Below are 25,670 nucleotides of genomic sequence, written 5' to 3'. Positions count from 1 at the left end.
TGGTTTAAAAAAACACTGGCCTTCCTTCCAGATCACAGGATTACAACACTAGTTAGGGAGGAAACAGAGAATGTTTGTAACAGCCACATGAGACAGAGTGCTTAGTGTTATGCCAGGATAATGTTTCCTCTGATTGCTAAGTGGCAAGAGTCTGAGGCCATGTGCAAGATGTTCCCCTAGGCTGATACTCTTGTGGGTGCAGATTAGTTCTGGAACAAGTGCTTTGATACCTAAACCTTTGCTGAACTGCTGAGAATGGACTGTAATCCAAAAGATCAACATGCTGGTGAGAGAAAAGCAGGCACGTGCATTGTGGCTAGTGTTCCAAAAATGAACTTCTTTATTTATTTTCTGGTGATATGTTTTGATGAGCTTCTTTATTTGTCTTTTGGTGATATGCTTTGACATGTGACTTATGAAAGATATTTGAATGTTTTATTCAGCCATTGATAAGAAGGAGATTTATTGAAATCTTGTCTAAGTAATGAAAATAGATTATCTGCAGTGAATAGTGTCTTAAATACCCAGGAAGGGAATAGTATATTTTATTTGTGTTTGTTTTAGTGACTAGCACATTGCTGATGCTGTGTATAATAAGTAGAGCGTGTGTAGAGGGGTTTACAGACAAATAGTGGAATGATGAAACTATAAACCTCAAGAGAGAACTCCCAGATAGCGCCTGACATAAAATAATACATTGCTGCAGTGAGAAGTGAAAAACATCATGTAAAGTAATATAGCCCTGGGTAACTGGAGCAATGAAGCAGAAAAGAACAACTGTGGATAAGGTATAAGAGGAAGATTTTACAGAACCATAGAAACTTTGGTTGAAAGGGACTTCCATAGATCATCTAGTTCAACCTCACACTTGAAGCAGAATTAGACCAGTGCTAGGTCAGCCATGTTTTTGTCTATCCAAGTCCTGAACATTAGCCAGATCAAAGATCTGTTCTCAACTCTGCCACTCTACCTCTGTTCTCTATCTGCAAATGATTTCCTATTTCCTGTATATATTGTAAGGATAAATTGATTAATGTCTTCTGAGATACCACTGACATTGGCATGGTGTAATAGCAGGAACCCACAGGTTTATTATTGCTACATTACTATAGTTTGTTTTCATTTGGAGCTGATCAGATGGTACATCCAGCATCCAGAACTGGAAAAGTCAAGTCCAGATTGCATATTTCATTGTGTCTTTTTTTTCCAAGAGTTGCATCATTTCCAAGACCATCTTAAGTTTAGAAATAACTATTCCATAGCTCTGTGCAATAATCATGCGAGATCTTCCTAGGTGATCAAGAGAATATTCTTTTCTGATTACTGTAAGAGACCCACATGATGAAGTCTCCAGTCCCTAGTCCAATGGCCCTGTCTAAGAGGCAGGAAGCTTTATATTTGTCTTCTGCAAGTCACATGTTTGAGCCTATTCATGTGCTTGTTAGTTCATCTGCCAGGTTTAAAGGGCCCAAGAGCTGTAACAGGTGCCTTGAGTTAGTGCCTGTTACTTGGCTTCAGCTGCTGAGCATTTCCTTAATGAGACATAAAACTGGAACTCTTTCTCCATACCATCTTTCATGTTTTCCCTGGATCATTTTTTCCCCTTGTCCTTGTTGTCAAAGAACTTTGATTGAGTCTCACATAATAAAAACAGTGAAATACAGTATATGTCTACTACTCGGTTTTCTATTGCTACGCATTGAGGACTTTCTCTGCTGCATTTTAGGCAGAGACAGCTGCTGTTTTGCCCTTGTCAGGCCAAATGCCCATCCCACAGACAGCAGTTCTGTGAGATGTACGGCAGTGGTTCAAAGGCATAGGATCAAAGTGTGGCAGCTGCACTGTGTTCTGAGAGGGACAGATATGGTTATCCCCGTCTCTTGTGACCAGACATCTGTAAGCAGTCCCTGCACAATAGCATGTGTACGCCTGTGGATGTGGTTTTAATAGCATAATGCATACTCTGTACTAGCTATTGGGCTCTATTTAAATTCTCAGTTCCTTCCTTTGAGAGAGCAGATGAGAGATGGCACTTTCCAGGAATGTAATGGGCATTGTGGGAATAGTTGATAACCATGTGGCTGAAGCTGTTAACAAGCACAAGAGAATTTCATCTGTTAGAGAAATGAAGTGAGAACGGTGTGCATAAGGACTGGTATGTGAGCGCAGCCTGCTGTGCCTCCTGAGCAGTGTGAACATTCCAGCTTCCCCTCTGCCCGAATGCTGAACAAAATGGACTCTGTGGACTCAGTATTTGTCATTTTAATCCCACCTGCTGTGTATGCATAATGACTGGCTTTGCAGGATCAACATAAAAGGTATGTTAAAATAAGTCAATGATCTTTCCTTTCCATCTCAAGAGACACCCCCTTTTTACCCAGGAAAAAGTACTTTAAAACATCTCCCTGCAGTTGAGAAGACCAGAAGATTCCATGAAGTACAGCAAGATCATCGCAATACAGATCTAATTGATTTGTGCAGTAGTTAGGCACTACTGTAAAGCACTTAGAAAACTTTAAAGCCAGCAGCTCAGTAGAATCAGTGGCATCCTGTAACCACAGAACAAGAAGTTCTGGAGGCACTATAAAATATCTACACTTACTCATTTGTTTTCTGCAATGTTTTGGCCTCTCAGTTCCTCCTCAGTCTTTGACATATAGGAGGAGATTCAATCTTTTTCTTTTTTTCTGAAAGCAGGTGATGTGGGATGCCTTCATCCTTTTAATTCTGGTCTTCTCCACAAACTTTGGTCCTAGAATGTCCCATGGAGGGGTACAGTCTGATTTTTTCTTTTCCTATTTCCTTACCATTTCACAGTTGCTCCTTCCTCAGATACTTCACACTCAAACTCCACTCTCTCTCCAACCATCACCATCTGGTCCTCCAGTGGGTGAGTGATCAGGATTGGAGGTTCTGGAAATGGAGAGGCCTTCATTAAAAACAGTACTCTGAAAGACTGAACACCAGACGTAGACCTCACTCACTCTACTTGCGTTCCACAGGAAGAACTCCTGGCAAAATACATGTTGATACCCTCCGAGCTGGAATTTAAAATTTACTATGCCAGATCACATTGTCAATGTTATCAGCTGACCTTTTGGTTTTTGTTTCATGAGACAGAATACAAGCGGAGGATTAATCAGTTTTCATTTATACTCTTTGAAATTCTAAACCAGAGGCATTAGTTTTCTGTACCACTTGATCTGCTTATAAAGCTTAAGGCACATGTTTATCTCAAGCAAAATCTAATTTTTAAAGTAAGTTTCTAGCCCTATTTTTGAGAAAACAAGAATCACTTTCAAATGAGAACTAATGATAATTACGACTGTGCTGTTTTTGTGTGCTTTTTCAGTTGCAGCTATAGGGAAAATCTTTTAAGAAAAATACCTGCTGCAATAGACAGTAGAATCTGTTTATATGTTCAAGAATTTCCTTTCCTATGAGATTGACTAATCTGAGAATAGAGAAGAAGGAGGTGACAGTAATTTGATGCTAAATGTTAGGGAAGATCTCTTCCCTAACTTTTGCTGCCATTGCTCACCTTTTACAAATAATTCTGTGAAGCTCTTCTCCTCACCTACCACACATTCATATGCTGCATCATCAGCCAGAGAGCAGTGGTTTATGGTCAATATTCTCTTATTCCCAACAGCCTCAAAAATGTATCTGAAAAGAGAATCTGAATGTAATTATCAAAGAGTATCTCTGTTGGACCCATCCACTGCTTCCCCCTGCCTGGCAGAGAAGAAGAAAGGTTTCCACTTTTTTTCTGGCATCAGTGAAAAGGTTGGTTAAGACTCTAGCCCTGTATCCCTATTGTGGCAAAATGGACAGCAGCAGTGTTTGAAAAACTAGGTCAGGAAATTATGGAGAAATCTTCATACAAATGAGAGACACACCTGTGAACGGTGTTGGAATGCTGGCTACTCTGGATACTTTCCTAACACACAGGCATACAACAAACCTGAATACCATTAAAAATGCCATGTCATGGCTTCAGCACAAAATCACTGGAATTTGGTTTTACAAAGGAGCTACACCGAAGTATATCCCACATCATAAGAAAGAAAGTCATCTTGACCCTGAGATGCATACAGAAACAGCAAAGTATAATCTGAGACTTACTTGCTAAGAAGGTAGACGTGAGCATTTAGTTCCATGTCCATATAGAGCACAGGGAAGAAAAAGAAACAGTGATGAGAACAGTAAACTGAATATTTTCTCATTTTAATAGACGCAAAACCAAAACACTGTGTAGATTCTTTCTCAGCTCCTATTTCTCCCTGTTTTTTTTCTCCGTTCTTTCTAAGGATAGCTAGTTTTCCCCTACATCCAAGCTGTAGCACATTCCTTGTTGGATATCCCAGATTTCTAGTTTACCTGCCGCTCACTTGGATCTCTTGTCCGTTCTTCAGCCATTTCACATCAGCATCTGGGTTGGCAACTTCAACCATTAATTTAATCTTCTGTCCTTTGTCCACTTGGTAAGCTGGATCCAGTTTCTTGAGGAATGCTATGATGAAAAATGGTTAAAAAATTTTTTTCATCATTTTTATTCTTAACATTTTTTTTTTAATTTTACATCCTGTGTCAGGAAAGGAAATCTTTATTCCATTTCCTGTTGCTTACTGTCTTAAACCTTCCCCTATTCCTGTGTACCTGTTTGCATTTTTATCATTTCTTTCTGTCATCTTCGTCTTATTCTGTGTTTTGTGATACTATAGCATAGGAGGAAAGGCACGTGATGTTAACTAAGATAACCAAGTAAATTGTTCTAAATCTAGCACAGATGTGAATATGTCCTTCAACACTTCCTAAACAACAGGGTTTATAGTTAAGTGGGCCCATAAGGAAATGATACTGATCTTCTTAGTACTACTAAAAGGCAGTATGCTTCAGACTTAAAAAAAAAAAAAAAAAAGGTTAAAATGAGGTAGCTAATACTTGACAAGGCTAGAAAAGGCTCAAGAATCCTAAATGTGTCATACTTCACTTGTTTCTGAGAAATCTTCCCAGTGGAAATAAAATTGTATAAATGTGTCATTGATGCCTGACATGCTGAACAGTTGTTTTTTGTTTGTTTGTTTGTTTGTTTGTTTGTTTGTTTTTTAAGTGCAGGGAAAGATAAGGGGAAGAGCAGAAGAAACTAGTAAAATGATCAGGTTCAGAATTTCCAGAGTTTAGGACTAAGATAGCCCAGAGCACTGAGCACTTTGATCTTTGGCAATCAGCTGAAAATAAACTGTATCCCATTCATATTTATCATGTTCTTGTATCTCGCTGCTGTCCAACTGATGTTAATACGTGAAGAACCCACAAACAAGAAGATATGAGCACATTTATTTGGAAGAAGTATAGCTCGCCAACCTGTACTTTTTTTCTCTTCCTTCTTTATGCGTTTGAGGCGTTTCAGCATCCCCCGCAAATCGGTGATACCATACTGAAAAGCAATTTTCTCATATTCAGAAGGAGGAGCCTTCCTCAGGATTTCCCAAACATCAACATCAGGCTGGGATTCAGTTTTTGCTTCACCTCTGGCAGAAAGGGATTAGAATACCTGATTGCCACTATTGAAAGGAATTCAAAACAGCCATAGGCTTGACAAACTATATATTGGTTTGATGAAGTTGTTTCTTAATTAAGATTTCAGCAGTCTAGCTTATTATTGTATTAATACCTAAAATAATGAAATGAAACAGGACTAATTTTTCTTAAATGTGTACATACAGCTATTAAAATCCAATCCTGTCTTGAAGAATTTACCATCTAATAGCCAAAGCAAATAAATAGTAACTCCCTTCTAACAATGGGTAATGGAAACACAGGGAGACTGGTTTTCCTGGATGGTCATACACAAAATGTGTCAAAGCAAGGAACTGAACCAATATCCTGAGAATGCCTTAAAAACAAAGTAGTTGGTTTGTTTTAATAAAAAGCAAGTCATTTCCTACTCTGGGCATTCTATCTGTACACTAAAATGAATCATGAGTTATTAAAAATATCTGGGCTATTGTAAAAGCAAATGTGGGCTGTAGTCAGCTGTAAAACATACAGACACTTAGATTCATGGGTACTGGCAAACAAGATATTTACAATGAACTACTTAATTCATAGATTAACCAAAGGACTAGTGATTATAGCAGAATTAATCTTTGGCTTAGCAAAACCAAGTGAAAATTAGGTTGTATGGCTTTGGGAAAGACATTCTTTTCTTGTCATCATACTTTTTTATTTAGAAGTTTACAGATAGAAAATAGAAATTGGTGAAACCTTACCGATTTACTGAGCGCAGGAAGCTGCTGGACTCCGAAACGATGCAGATAAACATTTGGAAAAACATACATGATCCCAGTGGACAAGAAAGAGAGCATTATGTGTTAATACAAAAGAGCCATCAATGTCATCTTCACCTTTAGCGGAATAAGCCTGTGCTTCAGTAGCAGGGAGGTGAAGGAGCTCTTGCACTGAAATATGCTTAAGGAAAATGCTGTTCCCTGGTGAAATCAAACACTCCCACACTTTGTAGAGTTCCACTAGGTAATTTATATAATAAACTTAAGCACTTCAGCCTGTTCCTAATTATGGGTAATGGCTGCACAGGGAATAAGTAGCCTTACTTTGCCATATCTTCATTGAGCTGTTGCCTGTCATAGCTTGCATTTTGGTAAAAAGAGAAAGGATGTAGCCAGTTCCTCAATGTAACGTAGAGGGTCCAGCAACTCTGAAGGATGTAACATTTCCCTAAAACTTTCTTTAGGTGAAGGAATGCCCAATGAGTATTGTTCCTGACATCACCACGACCAAGCAGATTCCAGTGCAACAGAATACGCCCATGTAATGAAGTCATGTTCAGTGGTAAACCCCAACAAGCAGGCAAGCTATGCAGTGAGTAATGCAAGAAAATTGGAGGATTATGGACTATATTTTCATTTTTCAGGAAAAGAATAATACCATTAGTCTATGAGAAATATTACTACTTCAGCAAATCATGACTGGACTCAGTCTGGACAGCAGATATAACCAAACATTCCTAGCACTCTTGTGTTTGCCCAAAAAGGGCTTGCTTCTAACAGGAGGACTGTGATTATTACAGTATTGCAATCAAGGCTTGGGATTTCCAGCATCCATGTACCTCTTGAAAAAGAGCGGGGAGACAAGAGTATTTCAGCTCAGTGAGTTTGAGCTGAAATATGGCATACGATGTCTTACATCTCTGGAGTGGTTTAACATTCAGTAAGCACTCACTAGCACTCACTGGACTGATGGGTGTGTTTGGAGTTTGGACTCCTTGCAACAAGTGCAGCCTACTGACTATTTGCTTATCCATAACAGTGCATCAACATCAACCAAAAATTTAATTAGAATTCCTATTCTTTGTCTATCTGTCACTTACTTGGAGCAGCTACAAATGGTTTGTAGTTTTGCCTGGCTGAAGGCAGGACAGCTTAAACTGATTTGCCAAATAGATCAAGATTTTTGAACATATGCACTACTTGGGCTGGTTGCCCTGATCTTATCAATAAGCAACCTTAAAATATTTCTAAATACATATAAATAGGAATAAATATTTAAATATATAAAAATAGGAATATAAAATATTTCTAATACATACTGAGTTGTCTGCACTAGCACTGTTAATGTTCTGTGGTGTGAACTGTATCTCAAAATCAAATACAAAATCATAGAGGGTAGGAAAGACTTACTAGATTCAAGTGTTCTTACCGTCCGCTAGGCATTATATAAATATTGATGGTCTGTCTGTCTATCTACCTACTTATCTGCCCATCTGTAAACACCCCTTTATCTGAAAATGTGTGGGTAGAATTATTCATGGATTTTTCTAAAATATTTTGTGTGAGCTATTTTTGAATACATCATGAGATAAATTTTCCAGTTTGGAAGCAATTCCAAGCACAGCCTAATATATCTCACTATTGAGAAGGCTTCCTTAATTATTGCTTTGACTTTTCCGTTACTCAGTGTCATCACATTTTTATGTCTGACAATACTGTTTTGGTGCACACAAACTGAAATGCAAGAAATATGAGCATAAACAAGAATGTAGGCTCTTGTAAATACCAATATTTTCTGATTACAAGAAAAGGCTTATAAGTTGTATGTATGTAGTAAAATGGTACAGCTAGAGGGTTACCATTTATACTACGTTGAACTGAGTTTTGAAAAAGAAAAAAATCTCTCTCTGCCTCTGAGCAAGAGTTTTTTGATCCCAGTACTCCATTTCACCATTTTCTTCTTTTTAAAACATCATCTTGGATCCAGTAAAGATATAGCGTTTCCATGGTTAGGCTATACTCTTCCACTACCAACAGGGATTAGGCAGTGTCAGAAAAGTAATAGAGAACTTGGACTCCTAAAGTTTCTCCCACCCTTAAGTTACTCTCCCTGATGTTGGTGATCATTATCCAGAGTGATCACCTCATAGGTTAACTATGTACTTGGGGACATTAAGATACTGCTCAGTGAACCTGTTGTAAATGGAATATGCAGCTGATATGTTTTAAACATATGTGGGAGGGTTAAAAATAGTTTTGTACATCCCAGAGATGGTTCTTTCCTATCCTGTTACTATCAATTGATTGGACCCTGTCAGCTGTCACCTCCCTTCAAGGTCTCTGCTCACTATCCCATTTAATAGTTTTGTGACAGCTGTTCCCTTCCTCTTCCCAGTGACCTCTCCTTGGCCCGTGACATCTGTATGTCAACACCAGTTAATTAAATTACAGAGGATAGAAGATAAAGCTTTCTCTATTATAGTGAGAATGTTCATTACCTCTGGATTGAGGTGCACTCATTTAGATGGGAAAAAGCAGAAAGTGGTAAAAAAGAATAATCTTCAATTCTACTTGGTTTTGCATAGATCTTGAGAGTTGCTCAGCGTGATATCACTTTCTGTATTCTAATGAAGAATGCTCTCATTACACAATGAGTCTTTATTCCTTTCAGGTCTCATTAATATTTAACAGTGGTTTTCAACCTGTGGTGTGCAAAGTCCTAAGGATCCACAGATTGCTTCTAAAGCAGCTGTGAAAAGCAGCCAGGAGCAGTGAACTTATCAGTATGCTTAAATTCACTAAAGAGGGATTTGTAAATCAAGAAAGGTCAAAAACACTGATAAAACAAAATGCAGTGAAATTTTTAAGCTTCTTCTAATGAATTATACTTTTAGACTAACAAAAAATGAATAGTTAAATCAACAAGTTGCCAGAAATACTGGAGATTTTTGTTAGAGTTCTGTCTGCTCAAAACTAATTATGAAGGCAGAAGGAAAAGGCAGTGTGAGAGGGGATCATAGTTCTTAACACATCTCTTCCAGCTGGAGTCACTGTATGAAATTATGAAAATTTTTCATGTTGGGCTCCATTGATTTGAAATTTTAAAAAGTGATCAACAATCCTTCCTTGCCTTACATTTTCTACAGAGATTACAATGTGTGTACAACTACTCTATTTGAGCTCTCAGACCTGTACAGGTTTGGTCACTGCACTTTTCCAGAAAGCTTATTTTCCTTAATTTACAATTATAAGAAATTTCTAGTGCATTGTTTGTCTCTGGGGTTTGTGATGAAATGAGAAACTAATATCAATGCCAGCTGTGGAAAGTTTGGTAGTTGCAGTTTCTGCCTTTTCTAGGTGCCCCCTGCTTTGGAGTTCTGGTTGTAGTATCACCGTAAAGCCAGAGTTCACTTATAGCTGGATATGTTGCATATTGTATAATACAGGGCTTTGTATAGCTATGTGATCTTGTTTGCCTTACTGAAATTTGGCTAAGTTAACCAGAGTGATACATGAAGCTATTGTGGCTTTACTGCCTACCATAATCAAGCTACTTCACGCTCTATCCTGTATATTTTTCTTAAATAGTGATACCAATACTTGAGCAGAGACTAAACACTGATCCAGAACAACATTCACCCAAGTAGTTGCTTATGAAAACTTAAATTGAGTATGTTTAGGTTTGCAAAGCATCAGTCTAGTGGCAAGTGTTTATAATAACTTGAGGAGCTAGAAAGACTGAGGGAGTGGTCATGGTCAGCAAACACAAAGAAGCAGGCCCAGAGTAATGGGGTAATAATAACCAATGGAAACTCTCCCTGGAATACAAAGAAATATTTTTTAACATTGAAATCTGAACATTTATGGAATAAGTCACTTTGGTAGTATCTTCATGTGAAATGTTTGAGGATGGATGGAACAAAACATTAGAGCATATTTGATTGGGACCAGCATGTAAATTATATGAAGTATCTAGTTATGACCAAATAAGTCTTGTCTGTCTCTGATTTGTAGGACAATGGGAATTTAAAACAAAATATAATTGAGAAAGTCTGGAAATCCAAGCACACTTTAAAACTGCTTATAAAGGAAAGTGATAATCAAAACCAAAGAACTTTCAGAAAAATACACTGATCTGGATTGAATAGTCCACCCTAACCTCTACTAACTTTTTAAAAGCATTTCTGCCACAGAAATTGGCAGTTGATAATTTTTTCTACACTATCTAATTTTTGTCACACTCAATATGCAAGATAAAATGCATGCATTATTTCAAACCACATGGCTCTTATATTCAATTTGACCCATGCATTTTATAGTGAGATGAAATAGAAATCTTACTCTCTGTTGCCAACAGTGGAGTCCAAAACATCCAGATTAAGATGGTGGTAAAAAGAGAAAACACAAGCAGACAGGTTATGAAAACAGAGGTGGCAAGGAAGGATGACAATGGGAAGAGGAAATTCCACACAAATAAAACAAAATAAAAGCTGGAAATAAGAATTAGAATTGGAAGAGTAAACAATATCTATATAATATTTATACAGCATAGAATCTCTCTATATATAATAAATAGGCATGTAATGTGTAATATATATAATAGTGTAATGTAATCATGATAGTAATATTTAGCTATCTAACAAAAAGACTTCATCTTCCTGGCCTTCTAATGCCAAGCATTGTGAAAACTTAGAAAGTTCTTGATAAGGCAGCATTATAGACAGGCATTGTTAGTTGTTTTTTCTTTCTCTTTTTTAATGAAACTGCTGGTGGAAGCATGTAATGACTCTAGCCCTAGCCTCTTCTGTCTTGGGAAAGAGCAGTCTTTTTTTTTCTCTCCAGTAAAATCCCAGCAAGAACGCAGTAAATGCTGAGTATCTGGGAATTTCCTGTAATTTCCTGTCATCAGTTTTCCAGCTAGAGCTGCTTTAAGAAAACTACAAGGATTCTGAATTTATGAAACTTTCATTTATGATAGTTTTAGTGTTTTCAGAGTTATTCTACAGAAGATTGTTATGTTATTTCTCAAAAACTACAGATTTTTACTCACCTCTTTTTCAGTAAGGCACTAAAATTCAACTCTCCAGTTTCTTCAAGTCCCTCAGTACTGTACAGTAACAGAAAAACATAATTAGTTTCAGAAGGAAATGGGAATGGCTTGTGTGACTATATCATTAGGAAGATGATTATTTTTGGAGGGGAGTAGTAGATAGTAGGATAGAGGATAGTAGTAGATAGGTTTACAATGACTTAGAATATGCACTGACATGGAAGGTGAGCACTTATTTAGGCTCCGTATTGGTATTCATATAGGTTTAAGAAATGTATTTATTGAACTTAAATTTCTTATGTCATGACTATGGAGGAAATTGTACAGGGTACAAATTTGGTGGTCCTATTGATCTGAAATAAATTGATTATCATAAAAATGTTGAAGAAATTCTCCTTTAAAATCATTAATGCTTTGGAAAGCTGTAATTTCAGGGATGTGGATATTTTTTGTAGTATGGGTAAGTATTGAAACAACCTTTTGGTTGCACTTTTAAAAATTTTAAGAGTCACAATTTCTTCCTAGTATTAGCCCAGCTGTAATTCTTTCTTAAGGGTCTTTATGATTACAGAGTTCATTAGCCTGAAAAAAATGTCACATCGTTGATGCTTGGGAGAGTTAAAGGAGGAATTTTGTGATCTGACTGATTCTGAGGTGAGGTTCAACAAACAAATGTTCAGCAAGCAGCACGGCAAGCAATGGTGTGAGGAACTGATTCATGAGAATGAGAAGCAATCTCATTAAAAGCAGATGTTTTTTGATGTGTAATACAGTGCAGTATACCTGGTGAACTCAGGTGGAAGGCACAACAGTATTTTTGGTGTTCTGAATCAGATGTGTTTTAGCTGTGCTTCTGAACAGTTGAAATACAGACCTACCCTGAAAACTTAGTGTAAAGTCACTAAAACACTTCAGTGGGTCTCTAAAAAAATATGTCAGGAATTTTATGTGAAAGTATTGGAAGTTACACTGATTCCCATGGTTATTGTGTCTGTTATTTTCTAAAAAGGTATGTTCAATTTACAAAAAAAAGTCTTTTTTTTTTTTGCTTTCAGAAGGGGTCTAGAAAGTCAAAATGGATTTTCTTTATCTCAGTCAGTCTCCTGTTGTCAACATTCAGCTGCTCGTTGACATCTCGGTTGTCATGAGAGGAGGAATTTGGTGCTGCCATCTCACAGCATTCAGGTTCTTCCATCAGTGACACCTTATACTGAACTATTGTTTGATACACAGAAATTACCCTCTTCAATTGAACTAGTGGCTCAGGTAGCCCAGCATGCTGTCTCTGGCAGCACACAGTTTTAGTTGCTTCTGAGGTATGAATCTGTGTGTAGAAGCACAAACCAGAATGCCAGGAAAACTTATTATGACAGGAACAAATACAAAAATGTGTAAGAAAACATCCTCAACAAGTAACTGATTGGCATTTTAACCATACTGGTAATAAAGATGGAAGAGAATAAAGTGCCAAAATTTTTGTGCTGCTTGTCAATGCAGGGTTAGTGAGAATGAGCAACAATTCAAAAATTTTTTTATTTTGAATCAGTATAATTTTGAATATGTTGTGGGGAGAGATCTTTTCTTTAAGAAAGTATCACTTTTACTTCTTTGGTTGCTTTCAAGATAGGACAGTACTGCAAAGTATGATTTTCTGAGTATGGATGCTCAGAGAGCCAAGTGTATTTTTGGCCACTTTGTTCTCTGCTTTCGGAAGACTTTCAATAGCTGCTGGCATTAACTATACATAAAATTCACTAGCATATTTCCAGGTTTGAAAAGGGCTTCTTGTGATCAAATTTTCAGGAAATCGGAATCTACAACTGGGAGAAGAACTAGACACCTTATTGCTTCCCAGGTGATATTTATAATCAGATTTTGAGGAAAACTCAAAGATCAGTATGTTCAGCTTTTCTGAAAAATAAGACCTTAATAATTGCATTTTGAAACATGCACAGAGTTAAGTCTAATCTCAGAGTTCCCATTTTAGTGATGGTTGATGACATTGGGACCAAAAGGGGTAAGAAGGGAAATTTAATGATACTAGGATTAAGAGTGTGGCAGGAAAGGATAGATTTTCATGTACAAGTGTGATGATATGTTTTGTGAGCAGAGAGGCAATTTTAGTCAGTATGTGTTCAGTGCAGAAGGATAACGTAAAATAGATGGGCAGACATGCATATAATTTGAGATTACTTTTCCCCTTGTAACAATTGTGAGAAGATGCCACTTACCAAACACATGCCTTTCCTGTAGATGAACCTGCCTTTCACTGAACTATTCTTTCCATTATCTTATGCTCATCTTACATTACCACTTAATTTTTTAGCCTCATATAAGTGCTAAGTACTGTAATTCATGATTTATTTAGAATTTAAATGTTCATAATCAAAATTGCAGCTAGTTCTGTGGTTTTTTTTTTTTCTTTTCCTGGTCAGAGAGAGACAGTTCATTGTAAGACTTGAATTTGTGTGCTGACACAAACGGAGGTTACCTGAGGAAGGCTGAAGTCATCCGTCTCCCCCCTCCTGCCAAGCTCCTGAGTGAGGGTATCAAACACAGAGCTTCAGATTTAAACATTTCAGCTCAATATTTGGCTTTCTTCTTAAAGAACAACCTAAAAATCTTTAATCTAATCTCCCCTATCAGCACGGTAGAGTTTTAATAGTTCTGCAGCTCCAAAATATCTCATCTTATTTTAAATGAAATTATTGTGCTTTATTCCACAAAGCTGAGTGGTAGCTCAGGCATTGCAGCCCTCCTGGTCCCTCCTAGCTTGTCACCCGGACTGGCCCTGTTTACAAGAGCGTTTGCCTGGAGCTTGCATGTTGCCAGTCATTAAGCAGAAATGTGGTTTGGAAAGAGAGCTTTGATCAAACTTTCTTTAAGCTGTCCACAAAAATCTTGAAGCTGCTCACTCTGTGCTCACTTTGAACAGATTCTAAAATAATTCTTTTATTTGTGCTATCTAGAAGAAAAACTCTTGAAGCCTAATTCCACTGCAGTGAAATAACACAGTGTAGCTGTGCTCTTAATGTCCTCTCTTTAATAGGTATCACAGCGAGGCTGACCAGCTGCTTATAGATGGATTTGAGTGTAGATAAATTCTGCAAGCCTTTTTTAGTTCTTTGTGATAGAATAGAGTGTAAAATCAGTTCTCTCATAAAAATAGTGCTTGTATGGAAAAACTCTAGCAGTTGCCTCAGCCAAATTGTCTCCTGTGTTACAGAAATTGTTGTCAGTTGTAATAAGCTTGTTTTAATAACTTTGCAAATGTATATAAAAGCTAAAACAGAAACTGATTTACACAAAGGGGGAAGGAATACTCAATAACAAGAAAAGATGTTGTTATTGTCTGAATTTTAACCAAAATCTGTAACGCTTTTGCAAATTTTACTAGTAGAGGGGAAGGTTACTCCATGAAGTCATGCATCAGCTGAGACCATATTACAGATATGGGGAGAATTGTCTTTTCAGTACTGATGCAATACCTTGCAGTCCTTAATATCTAGGATCTGCTTATAACTGAGTTTTTACACAGACGCTTACAGTATCATTGTCTGCATTCAGTTAATATAATTATATAACATGAAAACAAATAAAACCAGAATGCTTCTATTAATATTATCAGTGATGTGTTACTTATGGGGCTCACATCAAACTCCAGATCTTTGTTTAGCAAATATTTGTATTAAGATATATGTAGTTCTTCAAGCCAGACCAAATCAAGGCTAGGCGCAACACAGAATCTTTTTATTCTCAGTTGGTCACCTCTAGAACACTCTTTAGAGCTCTGGAAAAAAAGACTGCTGAAGTACTTGATAAAGTTATACACATTATCAATTGTATAACTGGAGACAAGCATAGTTATTATGGTAGTACAAAGTCTTAACTCTCTTAGATGATTTCTAGGAATTGTATAGCATTTTAATCTTAGAAGTATTTTCTCAGTAGACATCCCTGTCTTTGTGCTTGTTTGTATGGTAGCTTTCCTTTTAGTCTTGTCTAGGAAAATAATGAATTTCACATCTGATCTACATAAGTTTCTACTGTATATACTCACGTGCGTCGGAAGGCAGAGCGAATATCCAAGTCTCCGGTTATTGGTGCTTCTGATGTGACGAAGAGTGATGAATAAGAATGGGAGGTCAAGTAAAAATAATGCAGAAATCAAAATAGTGCTATTCCTAAAGCTTTTCCTTTACAGCCATTTTTGTTCCAAAGTTCTTATATTTTAAATTTTGATTAATCACATACACCAAGATTGAAGCAGCCTCTTTAAACATGTAGCCTTCACTAACAAGCTTTCAACATCCAGTGTTTAATGTGTAACTGAATATAATAATTTGCAGCATGACAAACTGTCTTACCTCTTGTTTGTCAATTATTCTGCTGGTAAAATTTAGTTTCAATACTGGCTTCACAGGGTATTTAAACTCTCATGAAAAAAAACACTGGATATCAACTGAGTTTTATTAGTAATAACAAATTGTAGACCATCCTCTAAAAGCAAAGGTAAATTCCTTGAAATAGCTAGAGATGTACAGAAACTCCCTCTGGGATGTTGCATAGAGAGAACCTGATTACCCTGTTTGAAGTTTCTGCTGGTATGACTAGGTGACATACTACTCCTGGAAGAAAGGCTCTTCTCAATCCCAGCTCCTAAGTCTTATGAGTTCTACAGCCAGCTAGTGAAACTTGAAAAATGAACATTGCTGTACCTTCAATACATTTTTGTCTTGCCTGTTAGGCCCATTAGTTGCTGGACACAAAACAATGTTGTAGTCCCTTTAGCAGAACCACCCAAGCACAAAATGACCCAAACACTCAACTCTTTTAGGCAGCCCATGCTTACTTACACTGTTTTACCTAAACTCTTCTCCACTGGTGAGAAATGGGTGGTTAAATGTACTTCCTTTTTAATCACTGATAAGTTTTTCAGTACAGGTATTGTCAGGGCAGAGCTGTGTAAAATGAGTCAGCTAATTTTAAAGCAATTTATACCATCAGAAGCTTCTGCAGGACTTGAATTTATCAGGAAGAAAGGAAGTGATAATAGTGTCACTTGGCTAAAACTTCCAATTTTTTTCCTTTTTTTTCTTTTCAAATATTCATTTTCAGTACTCAGCTTTTGCCAAAGTAAAAATAGGCCTCTTTTTCATTCTGCTGATTTTAAATATCATGAGAGAATGGGGCTGAGATCAGGATAAAGCCAGAGATAATTTGGACTGATTTGCATCTTGCCATCCACTTGCTTTAAGTGCATCACAATTCTGACTTGAGTGACATCCAAGCATTCTTTCTAATGCTCTGTATCTCTGCCAACTCATCCAGATCCTCTCCTTTAGGTCCCTGTAAGTATACCTACACCTCTTCCGGTACCTCAGATCTACATCTTGTCTAGTAGCCGCTATGTATCAGAAACAATTGTTGCTGGGCATACAGGAAGAAAAAAGTAAAAATCAAGGTGGAGGGAATTCATCTTACCATTGACTGTCAGGTTGAAGTTAGAACTATCAAACTTGTCCTTGCTAGACACCTCACATCTGTACCCTCCTGCAAAAGTCATTTTTGCTTCTATGATTTCCATTTCAAAGATATACACCTAGAACAGAGACCAGTGAATACGCTTTATAAGTTAGAAAATGAAATGATAAAATAGATACAGAGAGACAATACAGCGTATTAAGACATAAAGAGAAGTAGACAAGGGATGAAATATACCTCTGCACCCTTTTAGAAGTAAGAACCTCCTGAATGTTTGACTCCATTATTATCATAAAGATTACATGTCCCCCGTTCAGTGGGAACAGCTGAGGCACATTATCAGTACAGGTCTTCCAGAGGATAAAATGTCACATGAGCAAATGGGGCTGAGGTGCTGGGGTCTGGATCATGCACACACATAGCCACAGCTGACACTGCATGCAGTAGTAACTGCATGTACAATTGCAAACAGGAAGAGAGCTTTTGTTAAACACACAGCCGCTACCCAGAGTAAATGCAGGAAATTCAAAACTTAAGCAAAAAAGAGTGGCTGATTTGCATATGAGCAGGTCTGTTGTATTCCATCCAGGAGAGGGTAGTAGTGCTTCATATACCACACAGCATGAGAAGTCATGGCACAGACTCTATTGTGCTCCTGTGCTGTGCATCCTTGGACACATTTGTGGCAGAAATTGATTTTATTGAGCTATTTAGAAGTAGTATAGCCAGTGCGAGAAAACAGTAAATTCCAACATTGATAGCTGGGTGCTTGATCCATGTAAAAAGAAGATAGATCCTATTTAAACGTCTGTCTGATTTATAGTTTGCTCTTAAATATGACCAGTGCCTACTACTTGAGAGAAAGGTAGAAGGAATCCTGCCGTAGATAGTAATGGATTAAACTGCAGAAAAGGTATGTTTATTCCATATACTTTTTAGATAAGATTAGAATTTGGCTTGTACTGAAGTACAAGTCTGTATTCTTGTAACTTTTAAATTGTTCCTATTTTTCTGGGCTACTATCAATCAATATATTTAGTGGATCACTTTTTGCATTATAAATCTGGAGGGCTTTTCTATATGTCTATTTGGTTTTCCCTGGCTGAGTTTCTGTTCTGTTTTCATTAGAAATGAAAACTTTCTGATACGACATTGTGCACTGAGGACAGCTATCAAATTTGTCTTCATTCTCTCTTCCAGATTGAGCAGATGTAAGCTCTCCCCCTCGCCCCCCACAGTCCTCCAAACATTTTCTCATTTTGTCATAGATGATAAGGTGTGCAACAATCTGTACGGAGCATTTGTCTCTTGCCCCTATCTTCAAAACAGAGAGCTGTATCCATGAATATAGCATTGTGTATAACTTTGGGTACCTTTATATTAAAACATGTTATCTTATATTTTCCTCAGATTAAAAGTTAGTCTAGAAGACTGAGAACCTTATTCTGCCAGTTATACCTTGTTGTTTCGATCGTAATTGTCGTGCAGTTGGAGATGTTTCCCCACTTTGCTTGCCAGGTCCATCCACTTTCCTTTGAACCATTTCACTGAAGGTTTCTTCAGTAGGCTCTCACCTGCCACTTTGGCAGTGAATGTGATGCTTCCACCTTGAAAGAGAAGTAGGTTAAAATGAGACTAAATAGTGTTTAATATATCTGTTAGATCACTATTGTCATTCTGTGCCTGGAAAGCTAAATATAGAGTCAAGTAACAGGTGAAGTTTACAAACATCTCTTGAATCAGGATGTGTACTCACCGACAGTAACTTCTCCATCCTGGGGTCGTGTCACGAAGAGCCCTATAGGGTCCTGAGGCTCTTCTGGTGGAGGCCCAACAGATGGAACTGAAATGAGCATTAGAATTATTAGTTACAACTTTCTGCATCAGCTTCTGTTATAGCCTATATTGTAAACTCGTTCAGTCGTTTCAAAAGATCTCTCAATATATTTCTTCTGTTTCTGAGATTTCTTATTCTTCTCTGTGATTCATCACTAATGATCTTCTTTCAGCTACCATCTCCCCCCAGCCTCATTTACTGTAAGGATTCCCTGTTCCTGTTCTTCCTTTCTGTGAACGAACCAGACCTTATCACAGCATTAGTTCTTTATTACCTTCTATGCTTTGGCTACTTTCTATCGATGGAGCGGGTGACTCTAAAGCAGCTTGAGCAGGAGCAGCTTGAGCAGGAGGGGCTATCTCAGTCTTTTCTGGGAATGAAGGTAAATGAAGATTAGAGAAAGCTATGTTTCCAGTTTCTCTCTGAAGAAATTATGCAAAGGAACACCCTATTATAAATATTACAAAATGCACAGGAATTAGTTACGTTTTTCTAGAACTTAGAAGATGTACTGGAAGGAGAAGAGGCCTACTGACAGCTGGATGACAAGGCTCTTTGGCTGAGCTTGGAAAGAATTGATGTCTGATGTTTAAATACTATAGTCTTGATGTGTAGAAACTTGTAGGCTGATAAGTAACACTTACTAGCTGTTGATTTCAGTGGTCTAAATAGAAAAAGCAATGAAAAATGATGCAATTATGATTTTTCTAAACAATGTACTTATTCATGAGAGTTTGTTTAACTCTACTGTTGGAAGATACTGTTCCAAGTGCTATTGCTGTGTGTGGTTTGGGAAAAGTTGTAAACACAATGAGTAATCAATGCAAAAAAGGCATTTTTAAAATCGCTCTATCATTTCCTCCTCTGGCTCATGGAGGTTTATGCCCCCTCAGTTAAATCATGGCCACATGGACAAATTCATTTGTCACAATAGAGAGAGTAGAAATGTATGAAAATGGAGTCAGAGTGAGCAACTGGGGCAGATGGAGGGAGGTAGAATCTCTTGAAACAAATCAGTTGCTGAAAGAAAGTTTGGGGTTTTTTTCCATACATAGCAGAGCCACTTCCAAAGAGCCTTGTCTGCCTTCCCCTCCTGCACAAGTCCCATGCACAGCTTCCAGCTATTCCCCAGCTATTTGCCGTATCTTTCCACCAGAGATTTCTGGCCCTGTTGTGCCATATCCTGGGTCATTTCTTTGAGGGGCTCCTCTGTAACAAAGAGAGGTGGCCATGTCTGGGCAGGTGAGGAGACATTTTCCATTTTTATGATAATAAAGAGCTGAAATTATTATCATTTGTGAAAATAGTATTGGATAATCCAGTCACTCTTCAACAATCTAGTGGGGTCTGAAATACATGACAGTACCTGTGAATGTACAAATATGAGTTTCCCCACTCTCAGAAAGTTTATGTCTAACTTTTATAACAAACTGTATCTGTGTCTTAAGAGGAAACAGTGTCATTTTATTTTTTTATTTTTTAATACTTAAGCATAAAAATTAGAAGGTATCCCATTGGATCTTGTCCAAACAATTTCAACTCGTTTTTTGCTAGAAAGAACTAAATGTTGCTCTAACTGTGGAGCTGGCATAAGTGCTCCCATAACTTGGGTGCACAGCTGTTTAGGAAAGGCTTATTTTGAAGCATCAATATATAATGTATACAGGAAAGGTATCTATACTTGGGAATTCTGATACCCCTATCACCAAAGTATGGTTTTCAGAAGTGTATTGCTTTGAGACAATGATCACATTTCTGTATTCAGTAACTCTGCTATTTGTAGGCTGGCTACATGTAATGAGCTCTACCTGGAACTAACCTGAAAGACAGTGAGGAAGATATAACTAGGATAATGTGGACCTGTTCACTTTCTGGATGAGAAAGCCAATAAGAATATACTTTATATGCTCTGACAACTATTAAGATTGAAGGGGAAATTTGAAGTGCTAATTGCAAAGCCTTCTGTAGTCCAAAGACAGCCATATTAGGATTGCCCTTTATTTAGGAATTTGTCATGCACTGTTTTTTCTTCTTGAGCAGGATGTCTTGTCTCCTGAAAATTTATTCCTATTACATGTTCATGAGTATCTTTTCAGCTGACCAGAAGATCTCACTAAAGTCATGGTACAGTTGCCAAAACATGCAATGATAGCAATGGGGAGGAGTTGATATAAACAATCTGAGGTTAAAGTCTGTGACCAAAATATAAAGGGAAAATACCAAAAATTAAATACCAAAAATGCTTAATGGACACCAAAAATTTTGGAGGAAAAAAGAGGCATCAGGAAGGTCAAAATATTTCAAAAATAAGTGATTTCATCTATCCTCAGTGTCTTCATACATTTTCCATAAAATATTATTGCAGGAATAGTGATTGCTTAGAGAGTTTAACTCTTTGTGTTTCTTCCCATGAAAAACCTGAGGAAGTGTTTTCATTTTCTATCTAACTGTTTTTTAGTGCATACAAAAGTAATAATAGTAGGTGATAAACAAATAGTACAAAGGTTACTCTTCGTACTGGAGACCTTCTTAAGTATGAGCTTTTATTATCAGGTAATTTTGAGACACTGTGGGAACATAGGAACTCTTTAAACACCATTACAACATAACTTGGATGATGTTGTCACTTTTTTCAATTTTATATTTAAAGAAAATAATCTTAAGCTAGTTCAGGCTAAGTTAGATTAGTTTTGTTTTGCTTTGCTTTGCTTTGCTTTGCAACTCCTCCTGTTTTTACAGAGAAGAGCTTGAGACATAATCTGAGATTTCCTCTGTGATCTTCACTGTGTGGACTACTGTCATGTGGACCAGAATGTCTTATCCACAGTAAATGTATTCCCCAGCTTAATATTAGTGAGTATCTTTCAGAAACCTACTACAGCTTCAAAACATTTGGCAAAACAGACATATTGCTGGTGGAGTAATCTTACAATTTTAAGTTAGGCTAATTTCCATGGGCCTCACTCATGAAATTAGAACAACTAGGACTGGAAATACTGAGGAAATTAAAATTGTTTAGGAAACACTGTACCTGGTTCTTTGACCTTGAGTTCAAATTTGACCTTGGAACTTCCAGCTATTACAGCATATGTCACATCATCATCTTTTCCAACATTATTGATGGTCAGTGAATGCTTGTTTCCTTCTGCCTTGATGACATATTTCTCACTTTCAGTAATTTCCGTGCCAGCTCGCTGCCACTTCACCTTAATGCCAGCCTTTTCTGTCTCCGCTTCAAACACAGCTGTGCTTCCGGCTGTCAGCTCTGTTGTCTTTGGCTTCTTGGTAAATGCAGAAACTAAAACAAAGAGAGAGGACTCACTAAAATCTGTTTTGCAGTTGTGGCATATCTGTTGTAGTCAGTGGTTGTGGCTGCAACAGCTGTCTCCTTTCTCTCCCACCTGCCCATGCAAGATACAAATTACAACACTTTCCACAGAGAAGTTGTGGAATTGTTTTTGTACATGCTGAGTTCTGCCTCTGATTGAGATGACATATCTTCTCCACATTTTCACGAAATAAAATGGAATGGATTGAAAACAGATCGCGCTGTCCCTCTTCTCATTTCTTTCCCACTAATGAGTTCTGATTTTTTCTGAGTGAATGTAGTGATCTATGACAAGATGGTATGATATGTATTCTTATATATAAAGCTCTCTGCAATCATTTATCATGCAGTTTTATTTAGAAAGAGGAGTCTCTCTTTAATTCTGTCCTAACAGTTGCATAATACTGCTGTTAAGCAGATACAACATTGCTTTGCAAGTTTAATAAGGCAATGAAGTATCCCTGCATGTGTGTGTGTCTGTGTACTTGTATTTAGTCTTGAATTACATAATCCTTTGGAAGCGAAAGTCAGCATATGTACATGTCATTACTGATTAAGACCTCCATCAGCAAAGAAGTTTACCATTTACTGATATCAGTGGAAATCAGTGAGGAGCCTAGATAATGATACGGCACTTAGATGCCTTTGAGGGCCTGGACCTAAGCTCCACACCATCCGCTATAGTGGAAGTCATTATGATGGTCTGTTCTGAGGAGAAATCAAGCATCCATACTGTTCACCTTAACCACCGTCTAGTGAAAAGACAAGCTCAATGAGACTTTCCTTTGATGTCAGAGAATACAATCCTGGTTATTTGGTTTAAATAACCAAAGGGAAAAAAAGAAGTTTTACTAGTTTAATAGTTTCTAAAAGTAGTTAAGCTTGGAATTCTGGTTATAAAGTTTTATGTCGAAACACCTAGAATTTTAGATTATATGTAACTTTGTGGTTAATTTTTGATGTTTGGGTTTTGAAGGAAAAAAATCTCAAAGTAGCATTTTCTTTCTATGTTGAATATTTAGTTTAATATGTGATTACAATGGCTTGGAGTCTCTTTGGAGATTATCCTTTGCTTACTTAGAGGAAGATGTTTTTTTTTCTGTAGGAAATGGAAGAATTTCCGTAATGCAATAAATCAATGACCTCTGCTTCAGGATCTGTTCCTCCAACAAGACTGCAGTTATTGTAGTAACCTGTGTCCTGATATATTACAATAAATTAATGATTCATCTGTAGCACTTCTGTTTTGGCTAATCAAGGCTTTTGTGGAAAGAGAAGCATATTTTTATGATGGTCGTTTCAATTTTATTCCAGCTAAAATAACATCCAGTGTTGTTTGCATTCATATGTTTAGTTCAGTATTAAAAGCTGTATGTACTTGCCTACATAGAATTCTACAACAACTAGTTTTCTAATTAGTTACAAGATGGATCAAAATATTTCCTCTATGTGTTAAGAAGCACTTGGGCTACTGATGAGAATTAATTAAATGATTAAGATGGGATGAAGAAGTGTAAAGCTTCTGTTTTGACTCCTATATAATCAAAGTAGCACAATAGATGGGAATGTGGAAAGCAAGCCATGTATCCTGATTTTGGCCACTAGTATCCTAATCTTTCTCAGGATCAAGTTTTTCAGAGGTAACTTATTTTACTGAATCCTTTATCCTGATTTCTTTATTTAGACTTTTTAAACTTTATTTTAAAGCAAATTTCCGATTTTATGTTCATATTTTGGCCTTAATGGCATTTGTTATCTTTTTGCTAATTGCCAGAAACAATGTTCATGTACAAAAATACAAGTTATTAACGTTCTGATTCATACACTGAGTGTTTTTTGTGAATCATTATGACATCTTTTTGTTAACTTTCCTCTTCAGAACCATACTTTTATAAAATAACAATAATCCCATCACATTTAATTTAATCTGTCACATCTTTTGCAAATTATCTGTGTCTCTTCTACTTGGGCAGCAATAGTAACTCCCCTAAACACAAGAACAATGGTTATAATTAGCTTTACACTTTTGATACTGCTTTTTAAAAATGAAGGGAACATGGTGTGGAAATATTCTAAAATAAATGGTTTATATTCATGTTCAAACAGGTGCTTTAGTATAAATTTAGTATGAATGTTATATGACTAATAATACCATCTGTCCATTGCACAAAATCTGTATTCCTGTACCATGTCCTCAGATTGCATAACTTAATTGACTTCAGTGGAGTTACACCTGCAAATATTTTGCCTAATGGCCTTCAGACAGTAATGATAGTACAGTACACATTGTCTGTGTTGTTTTGCAAAGGATTCAAAGCTGCTTAAACATTAATGGATTAAAAATGACTTACAAATATTTTTAGAATTTAGTGTGTATTTTATTTTGCCACACTTTGTTGTATAAAAAAGCCTAAAATAGGTTTTCCTCTTTCTCTCCCCCCCCCCCATTTTATATATTTGATGAGAAAAGAAAGCTGGTTTGCACCTGGGCCTAATAGGCTTGACTGAGCTCCTATTGTAGTCTTCTGCATGCTTTTCTTCCATGTTTAGATACAAGTGTCTGAATTCTCCTCTGGGAGTGGAATGTCCCTGCATGCTTTTATTTGAGTTTCTTCTACCCTCAGGCCTGGTATCCAAAGTGCTGTAATTGTTTTTAAACAGAGCATAGTCCCTTCTTCTCAGATGCCTGTTATCAGTTGCACATCCTCTGATACAGTATTGTACTTTAGTAAATACCACAGCTTGATACTTTGAGGCAGGGTGTCATGAATAATTGCACAAGAGTTATTGTAGACAGCAACTTTCATGGCTAGAATTCAAAAGACATTTAAAGGTGGCTAGACTATCACACAGTGGGGAGCCAGGTCAGTTTGCAGCCCACTCCTGAATTATCTACCAGCTGGCTCCTCTCCCTTTAGCTCTAGAGATAAAGCAGCAAACAGGCATATTTTTGTCTCTTGAGTGCTATCATCATCACTCTTCTATTTAATCACAAGCGAATCCATAAATAAATTAATTACTTAACAGCAATGTGGCCTGTAAATGTTCCAGCCTACAAATGGCACTGTTTCAAGACATGCATACTTGGAAGTAACTCTGTGATCTGCTGCACACCCTGCAAAGCGATTAGGTTTCTTACATTTACTTTAGGTGACTCAACAAAAACAGATTGTTGGCCAGAACTAAATTCACGGTGAGAAATCTCCACCACCACATCATATTTCTGGCTTTTGGGAAATATAAATTCATATGTAGGAGTTTAAAAGTAAGTTTCTCCATCTTTTTTTCTCTCTCTCTGTTCCCTGGCCAAAAGACTCCTTTCAGCTCCCACTTAAAATGATTGTGAATACATCAACTAAAGCATAAAATTGGACAAGCCCAAAAGCTTCCATGAGAAATAAGACATGCAAGAACAGTTCCTGAGAACCCACTTTCTCACAGGTAAAGGAGATTCTAAGAGTCATTTTCCTGCACTTGAGGTTCAGAGTCAGTGGATGACAGTGTCCAAAGTCGTGGCTCTCTGTATATCCATCTGTATTCCCTTTCATCCTTCACTGTTCGTATTTGAAAAGGAAAAATCAGGGATGCATAACAGGGGACTTTAGAAGAAAGTACTTTGTTGCACAAGAGAGGTTGCTGAACAAGTATGTGAGGAGAATCCCATCATTTTTAGTTCTG

The 25,670-nt window shown here is 37.1% G+C and overlaps 1 protein-coding gene across 1 annotated transcript in view; it reads right to left on the bottom strand.

The window, feature by feature from the left end:
- Positions 1-25,670, bottom strand: part of MYBPC3 (myosin binding protein C3) — a 65,095-nt gene that overhangs the window by 33,361 nt on the left and 6,064 nt on the right. The window contains exons 2-16 of the mRNA XM_067295553.1: positions 21,696-21,962; positions 18,939-19,034; positions 18,584-18,670; positions 18,286-18,434; positions 16,828-16,945; positions 15,404-15,452; positions 13,835-13,879; positions 11,344-11,400; positions 10,635-10,637; positions 6,276-6,299; positions 5,368-5,534; positions 4,381-4,513; positions 4,126-4,128; positions 3,542-3,666; positions 2,808-2,913 (exon numbers count right to left, since the gene is read on the bottom strand). Coding sequence (XP_067151654.1) covers positions 2,808-2,913; positions 3,542-3,666; positions 4,126-4,128; positions 4,381-4,513; positions 5,368-5,534; positions 6,276-6,299; positions 10,635-10,637; positions 11,344-11,400; positions 13,835-13,879; positions 15,404-15,452; positions 16,828-16,945; positions 18,286-18,434; positions 18,584-18,670; positions 18,939-19,034; positions 21,696-21,962 — 1,429 coding nt within the window. The remainder of the gene's footprint in view (positions 1-2,807; positions 2,914-3,541; positions 3,667-4,125; positions 4,129-4,380; positions 4,514-5,367; positions 5,535-6,275; positions 6,300-10,634; positions 10,638-11,343; positions 11,401-13,834; positions 13,880-15,403; positions 15,453-16,827; positions 16,946-18,285; positions 18,435-18,583; positions 18,671-18,938; positions 19,035-21,695; positions 21,963-25,670) is intronic.

Source organism: Apteryx mantelli, chromosome 4 (genome assembly GCF_036417845.1).
Source record: "Apteryx mantelli isolate bAptMan1 chromosome 4, bAptMan1.hap1, whole genome shotgun sequence".
NCBI classification, from domain to species: domain Eukaryota; kingdom Metazoa; phylum Chordata; class Aves; order Apterygiformes; family Apterygidae; genus Apteryx; species Apteryx mantelli.
Note: the sequence above shows the minus strand (reverse complement) of the source record. Positions and strands in the feature narration are given on the sequence as shown.